Source organism: Arctopsyche grandis, chromosome 7, assembly GCF_051622035.1.
Source record: "Arctopsyche grandis isolate Sample6627 chromosome 7, ASM5162203v2, whole genome shotgun sequence".
In the NCBI taxonomy this organism is placed as follows: Eukaryota; Metazoa; Arthropoda; class Insecta; order Trichoptera; family Hydropsychidae; genus Arctopsyche; species Arctopsyche grandis.
The window spans coordinates 5276443-5295596 of record NC_135361.1 but is presented as its reverse complement, the minus strand read 5'-3'; the positions used below and the strand labels follow the sequence as shown (position 1 = coordinate 5295596).

The 19154-nt window shown below is 38.2% G+C and overlaps 1 protein-coding gene across 2 annotated transcripts in view; it reads right to left on the bottom strand.

Annotated features, from left to right (window-relative positions):
- The window catches only part of LOC143913982 (uncharacterized), a 170291-nt gene extending 152547 nt beyond the window's left edge, over window positions 1-17744 (bottom strand). Inside the window, exons 1-2 of one of the 2 annotated variants that reach the window (XM_077434037.1) lie at window positions 12166-17744; window positions 11230-12119 (exon numbers count right to left, since the gene is read on the bottom strand). In XM_077434037.1, coding sequence (XP_077290163.1) covers window positions 12483-17744 — 5262 coding nt within the window. In that variant the 3' untranslated portion in view covers window positions 11230-12119; window positions 12166-12482. Of the gene's footprint in view, window positions 1-11214 lie in introns of those variants that run through there. The other variant, XM_077434036.1, reaches the window with a different exon arrangement.
- Between the last annotated feature and the right edge of the window lie 1410 nt (window positions 17745-19154).

Here is a 19154-nt window from a genome sequence, read left to right as displayed (position 1 = left end):
AAATTAACACAAAACGTGCTTACTTTACCAAACCAAACGCAACCTAACCTCACCATCACCGAAATCATATAATTCGACATTGCCAAAATATCCACAAAACGTGTTCACCTCACGAAACCTAACCCAACCTTACCTTAACATCACCGAAATCAATTAATTCGACATTGCAAAATAATACATGCTTACCTTACCAAACCAAACGCTACCTAACCTCACCATCACCGAAATCATAGAATTCGACATTGCCAAAATATCCAAAAAACGTGCTAACCTCACAATACCTAAGCCAACCTAACCTAAACATCACCAAAATCAATGAATTTGACATTGCAAAATAGTACACAAAACGTGCTTTCCTCACCATACCAAACGCAACCTAACCTAACCATCACCGAAATCATAGAATTCGACATTTCCAAAATATCCAAAAAACGTGCTAACCTCACGAAACCTAACCCAACCTGAGCTTAACATCACCGAAATCAATGAATTCGACATTGCAAAATAATACACAAAACGTGCTTACCTCACAAGACCAAACGCAACCTAACCTAACCATCACCGAAATCATAGAATTCGACATTGCCAAAATATCCACAAAACGTGCTACCCTCACAAAACCTAACCCAACCTAACCTAACCATCACCGAAATCAATGAATTCCACATTGCAAAAATATACACAACACGTGCTTACTTTACCAAACCAAATGCAACCTAACCTCACCATCACCGAAATCATATAATTCGACATTGCCAAAATATCCACAAAACGTGTTCACCTCACGAAACCTAACCCAACCTAACCTTTACATCACCGAAATCAATTAATTCGACATTGCAAAATAATACACAAAACGTGCTTACCTCACCAAACCAAACGCAACCTAACCTAACCATCACCGAAATCATAGAAATCGACATTGCCAAAATATCCACAAAACGTGCTCACCTCACGAAACCTAACCCAACCTAACCTAAACATCACCAAAATCAATGAATTCGACATTGCAAAATAATACACAAAACGTGCTTGCCTCACCAAACCAAACGCAACCTAACCTAACCATCACCGAAATCATAGAATTCGACATTGCCAAAATATCCACAAAACGTGCTACCCTCACAAAACCTAACCCAACCTAACCTTACCATCACCTAAATCAATGAATTCGACATTGCAAAAGGATACACAAAACGTGTTTACCTCAGCAAACCGAACGCAACCTTACCTTTTTTTCACCGAAATTATAGAATTGACATTGCCAAAATATCCACAAAACGTGTTCACCTCACGAAACCTAACCCAACCTAACCTTTACATCACCGAAATCATTTAATTCGACATTGCAAAATAATACACAAAACGTGCTTACCTCACCAAACCAAAATACGACATTGCCAAAATATCCACAAAACGTGCTTCTCTCACAAAACCTAACCCAACCTAACCTAACCATCACCGAAATCAATGAATTCGACATTGCAAAATAATACACACAACGTGCTTACCTAACCAAACCAAACGCAACCTAACCTAACCATCACCGAAATCATAGAATTCGACATTGCCAAAATATCCAAAAAACGTGCTACTCTCACAAAACCTAACCCAAGCTAACCTAACTATCACCGAAATCAATGAATTCGACATTGCAAAAGGATACACAAAACGTGTTTACCTCACCAAACCGAACGCAACCTAACCTTTTTATCACCGAAATTATAGAATTGACATTGCCAAAATATCCACAAAACGTGCTTACCTCACGAAACCTAACCCAACCTAACCTTAACATCACTTAAATCAATGAATTCGACATTGCAAAATAATACACAAAACGTTCTTACCTCACCAAACCAAACGCAACCTAACCTTACCTTCACGGAAATCATAGAATTCGACATTGCCAAAATATCCACAAAACGTGCTACTCTCACCAAACCTAACCCAACCTAACCTAACCATCACCGAAATCAATGAATTCCACATTGCAAAAATATACACAACACGTGCTTACTTTACCAAACCAAATGCAACCTAACCTCACCATCACCGAAATCATATAATTCGACATTGCCAAAATATCCACAAAACGTGTTCACCTCACGAAACCTAACCCAACCTAACCTTTACATCACCGAAATCAATTAATTCGACATTGCAAAATAATACACAAAACGTGCTTACCTCACCAAACCAAACGCAACCTAACCTAACCATCACCGAAATCATAGAAATGGACATTACCAAAATATCCACAAAACGTGCTCACCTCACGAAACCTAACCCAACCTAACCTTACCATCACCGAAATCAATGAATTCGACATTGCAAAAGGATACACAAAACGTGTTTACCTCAGCAAACCGAACGCAACCTTACCTTTTTATCACCGAAATTATAGAATTGACATTGCCAAAATATCCACAAAACGTGTTCACCTCACGAAACCTAACTCAACCTAACCTTTACATCACCGAAATCAATAAATTCGACATTGCAAAATAATACACAAAACGTGCTTACCTCACCAAACCAAAATACGACATTGCCAAAATATCCACAAAACGTGCTACTCTCACAAAACCTAACCCAACCTAACCTAACCATCACCGAAATCAATGAATTCCACATTGCAAAAATTAACACAAAACGTGCTTACTTTACCAAACCAAACGCAACCTAACCTCACCATCACCGAAATCATATAATTCGACATTGCCAAAATATCCACAAAACGTGTTCACCTCACGAAACCTAACCCAACCTTACCTTAACATCACCGAAATCAATTAATTCGACATTGCAAAATAATACATGCTTACCTTACCAAACCAAACGCTACCTAACCTCACCATCACCGAAATCATAGAATTCGACATTGCCAAAATATCCAAAAAACGTGCTAACCTCACAATACCTAAGCCAACCTAACCTAAACATCACCAAAATCAATGAATTTGACATTGCAAAATAGTACACAAAACGTGCTTTCCTCACCATACCAAACGCAACCTAACCTAACCATCACCGAAATCATAGAATTCGACATTTCCAAAATATCCAAAAAACGTGCTAACCTCACGAAACCTAGCCCAACCTGAGCTTAACATCACCGAAATCAATGAATTCGACATTGCAAAATAATACACAAAACGTGCTTACCTCACAAGACCAAACGCAACCTAACCTAACCATCACCGAAATCATAGAATTCGACATTGCCAAAATATCCACAAAACGTGCTACCCTCACAAAACCTAACCCAACCTAACCTAACCATCACCGAAATCAATGAATTCCACATTGCAAAAATATACACAACACGTGCTTACTTTACCAAACCAAATGCAACCTAACCTCACCATCACCGAAATCATATAATTCGACATTGCCAAAATATCCACAAAACGTGTTCACCTCACGAAACCTAACCCAACCTAACCTTTACATCACCGAAATCAATTAATTCGACATTGCAAAATAATACACAAAACGTGCTTACCTCACCAAACCAAACGCAACCTAACCTAACCATCACCGAAATCATAGAAATCGACATTGCCAAAATATCCACAAAACGTGCTCACCTCACGAAACCTAACCCAACCTAACCTAAACATCACCAAAATCAATGAATTCGACATTGCAAAATAATACACAAAACGTGCTTGCCTCACCAAACCAAACGCAACCTAACCTAACCATCACCGAAATCATAGAATTCGACATTGCCAAAATATCCACAAAACGTGCTACCCTCACAAAACCTAACCCAACCTAACCTTACCATCACCTAAATCAATGAATTCGACATTGCAAAAGGATACACAAAACGTGTTTACCTCAGCAAACCGAACGCAACCTTACCTTTTTATCACCGAAATTATAGAATTGACATTGCCAAAATATCCACAAAACGTGTTCACCTCACGAAACCTAACCCAACCTAACCTTTACATCACCGAAATCATTTAATTCGACATTGCAAAATAATACACAAAACGTGCTTACCTCACCAAACCAAAATACGACATTGCCAAAATATCCACAAAACGTGCTACTCTCACAAAACCTAACCCAACCTAACCTAACCATCACCGAAATCAATGAATTCGACATTGCAAAATAATACACACAACGTGCTTACCTTACCAAACCAAACGCAACCTAACCTAACCATCACCGAAATCATAGAATTCGACATTGCCAAAATATCCAAAAAACGTGCTACTCTCACAAAACCTAACCCAAGCTAACCTAACTATCACCGAAATCAATGAATTCGACATTGCAAAAGGATACACAAAACGTGTTTACCTCACCAAACCGAACGCAACCTAACCTTTTTATCACCGAAATTATAGAATTGACATTGCCAAAATATCCACAAAACGTGTTCACCTCACGAAACCTAACCCAACCTAACCTTTACATCACCGAAATCATTTAATTCGACATTGCAAAATAATACACAAAACGTGCTTACCTCACCAAACCAAAATACGACATTGCCAAAATATCCACAAAACGTGCTACTCTCACAAAACCTAACCCAACCTAACCTAACCATCACCGAAATCAATGAATTCGACATTGCAAAATAATACACACAACGTGCTTACCTTACCAAACCAAACGCAACCTAACCTAACCATCACCGAAATCATAGAATTCGACATTGCCAAAATATCCACAAAACGTGCTTCTCTCACCAAACCTAACCCAACCTAACCTAACCATCACCGAAATCAATGAATTCCACATTGCAAAAATATACACAACACGTGCTTACTTTACCAAACCAAATGCAACCTAACCTCACCATCACCGAAATCATATAATTCGACATTGCCAAAATATCCAAAAAACGTGCTAACCTCACGAAACCTAACCTAACCTAACCTTAACAGCACCGAAATCAATGAATTCGACATTGCAAAATAATACACAAAACGTGCTTTCCTCACCAAACCTAACGCAACCTAACTTAACCATCACCGAAATCATAGAATTCGACATTGCCAAAATATCAACAAAACGTACGACCCTCACGAAACCTAACCCAACCTAACCTAACCATCACCGAAATCAATGAATTCGACATTGCAAAAGGATACACAAAACGTGTTTACCTCAGCAAACCGAACGCAACCTTACCTTTTTATCACCGAAATTATAGAATTGACATTGCCAAAATATCCACAAAACGTGTTCACCTCACGAAACCTAACTCAACCTAACCTTTACATCACCGAAATCAATAAATTCGACATTGCAAAATAATACACAAAACGTGCTTACCTCACCAAACCAAAATACGACATTGCCAAAATATCCACAAAACGTGCTACTCTCACAAAACCTAACCCAACCTAACCTAACCATCACCGAAATCAATGAATTCCACATTGCAAAAATTAACACAAAACGTGCTTACTTTACCAAACCAAACGCAACCTAACCTCACCATCACCGAAATCATATAATTCGACATTGCCAAAATATCCACAAAACGTGTTCACCTCACGAAACCTAACCCAACCTTACCTTAACATCACCGAAATCAATTAATTCGACATTGCAAAATAATACATGCTTACCTTACCAAACCAAACGCAACCTAACCTCACCATCACCGAAATCATAGAATTCGACATTGCCAAAATATCCAAAAAACGTGCTAACCTCACAATACCTAAGCCAACCTAACCTAAACATCACCAAAATCAATGAATTTGACATTGCAAAATAGTACACAAAACGTGCTTTCCTCACCATACCAAACGCAACCTAACCTAACCATCACCGAAATCATGGAATTCGACATTTCCAAAATATCCAAAAAACGTGCTAACCTCACGAAACCTAACCCAACCTGAGCTTAACATCACCGAAATCAATGAATTCGACATTGCAAAATAATACACAAAACGTGCTTACCTCACAAGACCAAACGCAACCTAACCTAACCATCACCGAAATCATAGAATTCGACATTGCCAAAATATCCACAAAACGTGCTACCCTCACAAAACCTAACCCAACCTAACCTAACCATCACCGAAATCAATGAATTCCACATTGCAAAAATATACACAACACGTGCTTACTTTACCAAACCAAATGCAACCTAACCTCACCATCACCGAAATCATATAATTCGACATTGCCAAAATATCCACAAAACGTGTTCACCTCCCGAAACCTAACCCAACCTAACCTTTACATCACCGAAATCAATTAATTCGACATTGCAAAATAATACACAAAACGTGCTTACCTCACCAAACCAAACGCAACCTAACCTAACCATCACCGAAATCATAGAAATCGACATTGCCAAAATATCCACAAAACGTGCTCACCTCACGAAACCTAACCCAACCTAACCTAAACATCACCAAAATCAATGAATTCGACATTGCAAAATAATACACAAAACCTGCTTGCCTCACCAAACCAAACGCAACCTAACCTAACCATCACCGAAATCATAGAATTCGACATTGCCAAAATATCCACAAAACGTGCGACCCTCACAAAACCTAACCCAACCTAACCTTACCATCACCTAAATCAATGAATTCGACATTGCAAAAGGATACACAAAACGTGTTTACCTCAGCAAACCGAACGCAACCTTACCTTTTTATCACCGAAATTATAGAATTGACATTGCCAAAATATCCACAAAACGTGTTCACCTCACGAAACCTAACCCAACCTAACCTCACCATCACCGAAATCATCGAATTCGACATTGGCAAAATATCCACAAAACGTGCTTACCTCACAATACCTAACCCAACCTAACCTAAACATCACCAAAATCAATGAATTCGACATTGCAAAATAGTACACAAAACGTGCTTACCTCACCATACCAAACGCAACCTAACTTTACCATCACCGAAATCATAGAATTCGACATTTCCAAAATATCCAAATACGTGCTAACCTCACGAAACCTAACCCAACCTAACCTTAACATCACCGAAATCAATGAATTCGACATTGCAAAATAATACACAAAACGTGCTTACCTCACAAAACCAAACGCAACCTAACCTAACCATCACCGAAATCATAGAATTCGACATTGCCAAAATATCCACAAAACGTGCTACCCTCACAAAACCTAACCCAACCTAACCTAACCATCACCGAAATCAATGAATTCGACATTGCAAAAGGATACACAAAACGTGTTTACCTCACCAAACCGAACGCAACCTTACCTTTTTATCACCAAAATTATAGAATTGACATTGCCAAAATATCCACAAAACGTGCTCACCTCACGAAACCTAACCCAACCTAACCTTAACATCACTTAAATCAATGAATTCGACATTGCAAAATAATACACAAAACGTTCTTACCTCACCAAACCAAACGCAACCTAACCTTACCTTCACCGAAATCATAGAATTCGACATTGCCAAAATATCCACAAAACGTGCTACTCTCACCAAACCTAACCCAACCTAACCTAACCATCACCGAAATCAATGAATTCGACATTGCAAAAGGATACACAAAACGTGTTTACCTCAACAAACCGAACGCAACCTAACCTTTTTCATCACCGAAATTATAGAATTGACATTGCCAAACATTCCACAAAACGTGCTCACCTCACGAAACCTAACCCAACCTAACCTAACCATCACCGAAATCAATAAATTCGACATTGCAAAAATGTACAAAAAACGTGCTTACCTAACCAAACCAAACGCAACCTAACCTACCCATCACCGAAATCATAGACATCGACATTGCCAAAATATCCACAAAACGTGCTCACCTCACGAAACCTAACCCAACCTAACCTAAACATCACCAAAATCAATGAATTCGACATTGCAAAATAATACACAAAACGTGCTTACCTCACCAAACCAAAAGTAACCTAACCTAACCATCACCGAAATCATAGAATTCGACATTGCCAAAATATCCAAAAAACGTGCTAACCTCACGAAACCTAACCCAACCTAACCTTAACAGCACCGAAATCAATGAATTCGACATTGCAAAAATGTACACAAAACGTGCTTACCGTACCAAACCAAACGCAACCTAACCTCACCATCACCGAAATCATAGAATTTGACATTGGCAAAATATCCACAAAACGTGCTACCCTCACAAAACCTAATCCAACCTAACCTTACCATCACCGAAATCAATGAATTCGACATTGCAAAAGGATACACAAAACGTGTTTACCTCAGCAAACCGAACGCAACCTTACCTAACCGTCACCGAAATCATAGAATTCGACATTGCCAAAATATCCAAAAAACGTGCTACTCTCACAAAACCTAACCCAACCTAACCTAACTATCACCGAAATCAATGAATTCGACATTGCAAAAGGATACACAAAACGTGTTTACCTCACCAAACAAAACGCAACCTAACCTTTTTATCACCGAAATTATAGAATTGACATTGCCACAATTTCCACAAAACGTGCTCACCTCACGAAACCTAACCCAACCTAACCTAACCATCACCGAAATCAATGAATTCGACATTGCAAAATAATACACAAAACGTGCTTGCCTCACCAAACCAAACGCAACCTAACCTAACCATCACCGAAATCATAGAATTCGACATTGCCAAAATATCCACAAAACGTGCTACCCTCACAAAACCTAACCCAACCTAACCTTACCATCACCTAAATCAATGAATTCGACATTGCAAAAGGATACACAAAACGTGTTTACCTCAGCAAACCGAACGCAACCTTACCTTTTTATCACCGAAATTATAGAATTGACATTGCCAAAATATCCACAAAACGTGTTCACCTCACGAAACCTAACCCAACCTAACCTTTACATCACCGAAATCATTTAATTCGACATTGCAAAATAATACACAAAACGTGCTTACCTCACCAAACCAAAATACGACATTGCCAAAATATCCACAAAACGTGCTACTCTCACAAAACCTAACCCAACCTAACCTAACCATCACCGAAATCAATGAATTCGACATTGCAAAATAATACACACAACGTGCTTACCTTACCAAACCAAACGCAACCTAACCTAACCATCACCGAAATCATAGAATTCGACATTGCCAAAATATCCAAAAAACGTGCTACTCTCACAAAACCTAACCCAAGCTAACCTAACTATCACCGAAATCAATGAATTCGACATTGCAAAAGGATACACAAAACGTGTTTACCTCACCAAACCGAACGCAACCTAACCTTTTTATCACCGAAATTATAGAATTGACATTGCCAAAATATCCACAAAACGTGCTTACCTCACGAAACCTAACCCAACCTAACCTTAACATCACTTAAATCAATGAATTCGACATTGCAAAATAATACACAAAACGTGCTTACCTCACCAAACCAAACGCAACCTAACCTAACCATCACCGAAATCATAGAATTCGACATTGCCAAAATATCCACAAAACGTGCTACCCTCACTAAACCTAACCCAACCTAACCTTACCATCACCTAAATCAATGAATTCGACATTGCAAAAGGATACACAAAACGTGTTTACCTCAGCAAACCGAACGCAACCTTACCTTTTTATCACCGAAATTATAGAATTGACATTGCCAAAATATCCACAAAACGTGTTCACCTCACGAAACCTAACCCAACCTAACCTTTACATCACCGAAATCATTTAATTCGACATTGCAAAATAATACACAAAACGTGCTTACCTCACCAAACCAAAATACGACATTGCCAAAATATCCACAAAACGTGCTACTCTCACAAAACCTAACCCAACCTAACCTAACCATCACCGAAATCAATGAATTCGACATTGCAAAATAATACACACAACGTGCTTACCTTACCAAACCAAACGCAACCTAACCTAACCATCACCGAAATCATAGAATTCGACATTGCCAAAATATCCACAAAACGTGCTACTCTCACCAAACCTAACCCAACCTAACCTAACCATCACCGAAATCAATGAATTCCACATTGCAAAAATATACACAACACGTGCTTACTTTACCAAACCAAATGCAACCTAACCTCACCATCACCGAAATCATATAATTCGACATTGCCAAAATATCCAAAAAACGTGCTAACCTCACGAAACCTAACCTAACCTAACCTTAACAGCACCGAAATCAATGAATTCGACATTGCAAAATAATACACAAAACGTGCTTACCTCACCAAACCTAACGCAACCTAACCTAACCATCACCGAAATCATAGAATTCGACATTGCCAAAATATCCACAAAACGTGCGACCCTCACGAAACCTAACCCAACCTAACCTAACCATCACCGAAATCAATGAATTCGACATTGCAAAAGGATACACAAAACGTGTTTACCTCAGCAAACCGAACGCAACCTTACCTTTTTATCACCGAAATTATAGAATTGACATTGCCAAAATATCCACAAAACGTGTTCACCTCACGAAACCTAACTCAACCTAACCTTTACATCACCGAAATCAATAAATTCGACATTGCAAAATAATACACAAAACGTGCTTACCTCACCAAACCAAAATACGACATTGCCAAAATATCCACAAAACGTGCAACTCTCACAAAACCTAACCCAACCTAACCTAACCATCACCGAAATCAATGAATTCCACATTGCAAAAATTAACACAAAACGTGCTTACTTTACCAAACCAAACGCAACCTAACCTCACCATCACCGAAATCATATAATTCGACATTGCCAAAATATCCACAAAACGTGTTCACCTCACGAAACCTAACCCAACCTTACCTTAACATCACCGAAATCAATTAATTCGACATTGCAAAATAATACATGCTTACCTTACCAAACCAAACGCAACCTAACCTCACCATCACCGAAATCATAGAATTCGACATTGCCAAAATATCCAAAAAACGTGCTAACCTCACAATACCTAAGCCAACCTAACCTAAACATCACCAAAATCAATGAATTTGACATTGCAAAATAGTACACAAAACGTGCTTTCCTCACCATACCAAACGCAACCTAACCTAACCATCACCGAAATCATGGAATTCGACATTTCCAAAATATCCAAAAAACGTGCTAACCTCACGAAACCTAACCCAACCTGAGCTTAACATCACCGAAATCAATGAATTCGACATTGCAAAATAATACACAAAACGTGCTTACCTCACAAGACCAAACGCAACCTAACCTAACTGGAAAAGACTTCGATAATGGTTTGATGTAGTTTATTGAAATGTAAAATTTGCACGTGGTGGGCCAGCGGAGCGTACGGAACACAAGCTGTCCGTACGCCGTCTACTCGATGACTCTGTCGACCGTCGCGTATTTCCGCTTGGGCCGACACTAATGCCAACTCGTCAATAATGCCAATCGACAATCAGTTAATAAGACTGTTTGCCACACGTCATTACAAAAGTCGGAACATAGTCCCACATAGGAAAACTGTTGAACAATACAGTTATTCTACAGAGTTACAGCATTACTGACGAGTCGTTTACAATAAATCATAGCTCTTAAAATAATTAAATAGAGGGTGAATAATGAAACCTTTGCCTCATCCAGTGTGAGGATAAAATCAATTTATTGGTTCAGTAATATTTCAACTTATAGGTATACCTCTGGTGAATGTTGTTTCTATTTACATTAAAATTTTTGAAATCTCCTTTGAAGCTGTGAATAAGCATTACAAGATAAGTTTACTTTAAAGAAGAGAGAGTGGACTGTATATGGTTTAAAACTTAAGCATTCCTCATCTTGATGTTAACTTAGACAATACAATGTTGACACTGTTACAGTTGTCAAGACAGATCAGCTATTACCGATCAACTAAACTTGATTAGTGAGTGTAATGCTCCTAAGTTAACTTGATTTCATCAACAAGTAGCACAAACATTGCTAAATTAAAAGTAAATTGGAAAGTCATTCATTCATTCCTACAAGCAGGAAATGAAGGCGAACTATGATTATAGATGTCTCTACGTTAAACATCGAAATGTTCAGTATTATAATATTTACTTATTCTATGATTCACATAAATACTATAAACAGTAAGAGTTAACTTATGTTTTCATAACAAGAAACATAAGACCTGCGGATGACTCCCGGCAGGTTATAATTAAGTAGACATGAAATAATTTAAGATGCTCCATTAAGTGTGGCTTGGAGACTAACATTAACAAATCATGAATCTAATTTTAACTGTCAAATTTGAACAGTTTATTTTAAACTCGGATATAATCCTTCCGAGTGATGACATGAGACAAGTCTTATATTATAAAGACAAAATGATTAGATTAAATTCGGAGATATATACTGCCGAATGTTAAAATGAAAATAGCTTAAATTATACACACAACACAATTAAAGTGAATTACGGAGTACTACTATTAACATTGAATGATTTAAACTCATGATTACATCTAATAAGTAATATGAGTTGGGGGTAGTGTCTTCGGGTTAAACTAAGCTACCGAAGTTGACGGAATTGAAGCTGCTGTTTCTCCTCCCTCTTGCTGATCTTCCTTCCTGTCAAGTGGTCCTTGTGGTAGAATCGGCAATGGCGCCACTAGATGACTGGACCGACGAAACTCTCCGCTGGCAGTAAAGACGTCGACGACTCGAACTCTGCCATCTGGTCCGGGATACAATTTAGTGACTCGACCCAAGACCCATCGGGTTGGCAGCATGTGTTCCTCCTTTAACAGGACCATTTGACCCACACTCAGATTGTTGCTCGAGTCCTTCTTCCATTTGTGTCGTAACTGCAAAGAATGTAAATATTCCGCCGACCAACGTTTCCAAAATGCTGCTGTGGTCAATTGTATCTGAAGCAGATTGGCATGGACATTAGTGTTATATTTAACCTCCATTGGAAGAGCGAGTAAGGATCTGCCAATTAAGAAATGTCCAGGTGTGAGGGGTAAAAGGTCTAGTGGATCCGAAGACAAGGGACTAAGAGGACGGGAATTCATGCAAGCTTCTATTTGAGTCAATACCGTACAAAATGATTCGAAATTTAAGGTGGTGGCCTTTAACACCTTGTTTAAATGAATCTTCATGGATTTAACCGCTGCTTCCCACAGCCCTCCCATGTGAGGCGCCCTTGGCGGGTTAAACTTCCAACGAATCCCTTCGGAGGCTACATACCGTAGTAGCTTCTCCTCATGAGGACGTTCGTAAATTAATTTTACTAAATTAACGAGTTCACGACTTGCACCGACAAAATTAGTAGCATTGTCGGAATATATCGTATTGGGCCTGCCACGTCTGGCTACGAATCTTCTTAAACAATTTAAGAAATTTGAACTCGTTAAGTCTCCGACAAGTTCCAAGTGAACTGCCTTACTGGAAAAACACACAAAGACACAAACGTAACCCTTAATTATCTTAGAATTCTTATTGCAACCACTCTTCACAGGAAAAGGTCCTGCGAAATCTATCCCCACATGACTGAAAGGAAAATTCGCAGTGGTACGTTCAAGCGGGAGTAATCCCATTAATCTATTGTGTGACAGTGGTTTATTTCTGAAACAAATGACACATGAACGCACCACTCCTTTGACAGTATTATGTCCGGCCAATGGCCAATAGGTCTGCCGCAATAACGACAGTAAGGCTTGAGTACCCAAGTGAATATATTTCAAGTGCGCATCTCGGACAATCATGTGTGTAAGTTTATGCTTATTTGACAAGATAATGGGTGACGTTGATAGAGTTGTTCCCAGAGGAAGTCTACTTCCAACACAAATTAAATTCTCGTGGAATAGAGGGGACAATTTAGCTAATTTACTGCTACTGGGAATTGGATGTCCCTTGCTCAGCAAACGATATTCCAATGGAAATGATTCCATTTGCGATAACCTTATCAAATTATTTAAAGCATCTTTTAATTCTAAAGCGGACGGTTCGTTATTTTCTTTAACGTTTAATTGTTTATTCCTTAGTGGCCGACGAACATATGATAAAACTCGAAGGAGTCTTGGAAGATGAGAATGTTTATCTATCCAATTATTTTCCCTCACAAGGGTAGCGTTAGTGACTACCCTTCTCTCTGGAAGATCTATTGTGATCTCAGGAGGTCTTCGAGGCCATCGTGATTCGTCTAATTTCAACCAACTAGGGCCGTCCCACCATAACGAATTATGATTTAATTCTGATGGTTGAGTCCCTCGAGAAATTAAATCTGCTGGATTGTCTGTAGAGGAGACATGGTACCACTCAATGGGTTGAGATATTGATTGGATTTCGGCCACTCGATTGGCAACGAAGGTGGTCCATTTACATGACTCTCCTCTAATCCAATGCAATGCGACGGTTGAATCCGTCCAATAATATTTTTCATTAATATGAATTGTTAATTGGTCTATTGTTGACTTCATTAACTTTGATAATAACATAGCGGAGCACAGCTCTAAACGCGGAATAGTTACAAAACTGAGCGGAGCGACTCTCGAACGAGAACACACAAGATGACATTTGGAATTTCCCAATTGATCAGTACATTTTACATAAATACAAGCACCATAAGCTTTCTCGGATGCGTCACAAAATCCGTGTGCCTGTATATTAATGACATTATTTAGTATTATCAATCTAGGAATTTTATAAAGTTTCATGACTGTATTGGATAATTGACAATCTTTCCATTTTTTGAAGATTGTCTGAGGAATGAATTCATCCCAACCAATGGTTTGTTGCCAGACAGATTGCATTAATATCTTATAATTAATTAACAATGGAGATAATAGTCCTAATGGGTCGAAGATCTGACTAATTACTGATAAAAAGTTTCTTTTTGTTATATTTTCAGTCTCGACTTCGGTTTGAACCTTAAATACAAAAACGTCTTCCCGCGGTTTCCAAAATAAACCTAAAGTTTTGTGTGATTCGTTAGAGAAGTTAAAATCTGAACAATCGTCAGCTTTAACATCCGTGATTATATCGGAGTTGTTCGATGTCCATTTGCTTAAGGGCATACCGGCTGATAATAATATGGTTTCCAGTTGAACCTTTAATAATTTACCAGCTTCAATAGTATTAGTTCCCGTGAGCAAATCATCAACATAAAAATCACGTTCGATCACTTTACTAGCGATGGGATATTTGTTTCTATTCTCCTCTGCTAACTGATTTAGACATCTAGTAGCTAAAAATGGGGCTGAAGCAGTTCCGAATGTTACTGTATTAAGCTTGTAATGCTTGAATTTACTCTGGGGATCTGTTCGCCAAATGATTCGTTGTACATTTTTATTTTTCTCTGCTATTTGAATCTGTCGGTACATCTGCTTAATATCCGCAGTAATCACGTATTTATGGAGTCGAAAGTTGAGTAGTAAACTTAACAAATCTGATTGGACATTAGGTCCCACCATCAAAATATTATTTAGTGAGATATTAGACGTTGTCTTTGCGGACGCATCAAAAACTACACGATATTTAGTGGTAAGGCTAGACTCCTTAACCACGACGTGATGAGGTAAATAACAATGAACCTCATGTGCCTCCGGAGGTTCACACTCTGACATATGTCCTAAATTTATGTACTCTTCTAAAACTTTATTGTATTCCATTTTTAAATTATTATTGGCTAAAAAACGTCTTTCCAAAGTTTTGTGTCTTTTCTCCGCAATGTGTAATGAACTTCCTAATACTACCGGGGAATTTTTATATGGTAAAGCTACACAAAATCTACCGTTTTTATCTCGTGATGTGTGTGCTTGGAAATGTTCCTCACATCTTTTCTCCTCAAGAGATTGATGTTTTACCATAGGAACCTGGTCGATCATCCAAAAGTTTTGAATGTGACTGTCTAATTGACTTAAGCCTATGTGGCTCTTCCCTGGAGCATTATTTACTTCGGGATATGGACCAACTATTGTCCATCCGAATTCGGTATCCTTTAAGATAGGCATACCTTTTCCTAACTGGATGGTTCCTGCTTTCATAGCATGAACGCAAATCTCGGCGCCGAGCAATAAATCGATTGGCGTCGGTTTATTCCAAAGGGGATCTGATAACTTGATTCCCGCTGGTATTGAAATTAACTGTTGATCCAGTTTCACAGTTGGAATTTCGCCAGTAATTTCTGGTAATACCAAACACAACACTTTGGTTGAGTAATTAGTGGTTGAAGACCTTATGGTCACCTTGGTGATGTGACGAATGCTACTTTCTTGATTAGCGATACCTACAATTTTTTGAGAGATTTTCTCTAACTTGAAGTTATTCTTCTTAGCGAAAGATGTGGTAACATAGTTGACTTGTGAGCCGGAATCTAATAATGTGCGACCCTTAACGACCGTTCCATTGGACGTTATAATGTCTACTTGTACCGTCGGTAAAATTCTCTCCCTTTGAGAGAAATGAGTAGAATGAGCATTAATTGACTTCCTTCCCGTATTATTGGAACTAAATGTATCGTCCTGATGCAACAAAGTGTGATGGTTTTGTTTGCACCTTAAGCAATTATAGTTAGACTTGCAATTTGTTATCTTATGCGATGAATTTAAACATTTAAAACACATGTTATTAGATTTAACGAATTCATTTCTTTCCATACTGGATTTTGCTTTGAATTTATCACATTTGCCTATGAAATGATTATTTCGACAGAATGCGCATGCGTTTACCTTACTTGATGGGTTTTTGTTCGCGACATGAGTTCTCATGATTCTTTGACGACTATGAGGGAATTCCTTCACCGTAGTTACAGATGCAGTAGATTGTAATACATTACATCTATTCTGCAAGAATGTCTCTAAACTTTCATATGGTGGCATTTCTCTGCTAACCAGCGATATTTCCCAGTCTCTTACTATATTAAAAGGTAATTTCCTTAGAACTAAACATGTTACCCATGGATCTAAAATTTCTCTCGCGTAACCCAACGATTCAATGTTTTTAATACACACTGTTACCTGATTCAATAGATTTCTCAATTCGATATGTGATTCTCTTGTGATTAATTTTAAGTCACAAAGTGAATTAATCCTAGTTTTGAGATTAAGTCTTGGTAAATTATATTGCTTGTCTAAAATACTCCAAGCTATTTCGTAATTGTCTGAGCTAATATCTAAACCTGATACAGCTGCCAAAGCGGGACCGATTAAGGATTGATGCAAATATTGCAATTTCGTGACATTCGAATATTCCGTTTTGTTTCCTATTATATTCTTAAAAGCTTGTTGAAACGATTGCCATTCAGATGGATCTCCCTGAAATGTGGGAATGGTTAACGTCGGTAACTTATCTCTAGCAAATTTAATTGTTGCTTGCTCTACCTTTAGTTTACTATCTTGAAAGGATTGGCAATCTAATGCTGCTTTAAGATTTTTAACTGTTATTGTAATTGCATCGTACTCTTCGTCTATTTTGGCCGCTTTCGGTATGTCTGTAAGGTTATCTAAATATTCGTAATGGAGTTTTCGGACATAATCGTATGCTTCTTTAATGGTTTGATACTGTCCTTCATCTAATTCGGAGGATTTATCTATTTTTCCTTTTAGTCTTTGTACCGCGCCTGAATACCTTAATTCTATTGACGTCATTATGACTTCTACTTTATTTTCCTTCGCTAATATTTCTATCGATTGAGTCTGACTTCGAGTCTGATGTATTCTAGAGCTTGACCTGTCTCTAATAGGTTCTACGTCCCTAGTTGGATTTCGACCTTTATGCGACTTGGAAGTCGAAGCTTCTATTTCCTCGTTTTCAGCACTTGACATTTGTTTCAGAAAGTTGCACTATTTCGTCTCATAAATACAGTTGTTCTCTACTATAGCTGTCAATTGAACTATTCGTAGAGATAAGGTAATAATATTCAATGATTAACCGTGAATCTTAATATTCTACTTTAACTATTATCACCAGAATCTATCCAACATATTTTGGAAGAAATTACAACCCTAAATTGGTGGGTGCTTGATTTAAACCACTTTGGGGCTACAAGTCTTGTGATTTATTTTAAATCACCACTGTTTCATCACACATTATGAAACAAAGAGATCTACCGATGTATGAATATGCCGGTATGTACTTGATTTAATCCACTTTGGGGCTACAAGTGTAATTCCACATTTATCGTGGAAGGGGGGGGGGGGAGGGTGTTTCTACACACATTAAGAAACAAAGATCTACCGATATGCATATACCGGTATGTACTTGGTTTAAGCCACTTTGGGGCTACAAGTATAATTCCACATTTATCGTGGAAGGGGGGGGGGGGGAGGAGGGTGTTTCTACACACATTAAGAAACAAAGATCTACCGATATGAATATACCGGTATGTACTTGGTTTAAGCCACTTTGGGGCTACAAGTATAATTCCACATTTATCGTGGAAGGGGGGGGGGGGGAGGAGGGTGTTTCTACACACATTAAGAAACAAAGATCTACCGATATGAATATACCGGTATGTACTTGGTTTAAGCCACTTTGGGGCTACAAGTATAATTCCACATTTATCGTGGAAGGGGGGGGGGGGGAGGGTGTTTCTACACACATTAAGAAACAAAGATCTACCGATATGAATATACCGGTATGTACTTGGTTTAAGCCACTTTGGGGCTACAAGTATAATTCCCCACGTGCTTTGCTAATTTTACACTACATCTGATTTTACACTTTTAATACGAAATTCGATGCGACCGATGAAACCTTCCTTCGTAGCGCGATATTATTTTATACAATCGCGTTAATTAATTGTTATACTTTAAAACATATTTTAAAAACTGACCTACCCACATGATTGCCTTTTGAACAGATTGCCTGAGATTGAATACATTCACTTACTTGAATATCCTTTACGATGTTTATGTGATCGTTCCGATAATTTTGGATTACCTCTGTGTCCCATGCGTCTTTGTAGGTTATGTTTTTATTTATATATTTTCTGCGTCAATCACGCGGTCATGTACCTCTGTACATCAATCAATATATTGCTGAAATAGAAGCAAACATGTTATTAGTATTGGAAAGGTATGGATAGTAACAAAGGAACGATACCGATTTCTTAATTGACATCCATTTTTTCTCGACCACGTTTTTTCCTATTGGTTTGTCCGTTTGGTGTTGTGGCCTAGGTTACTGGTGTCCGGTTCGAAGTGACCATCATGGAAAAGACTTCGATAATGGTT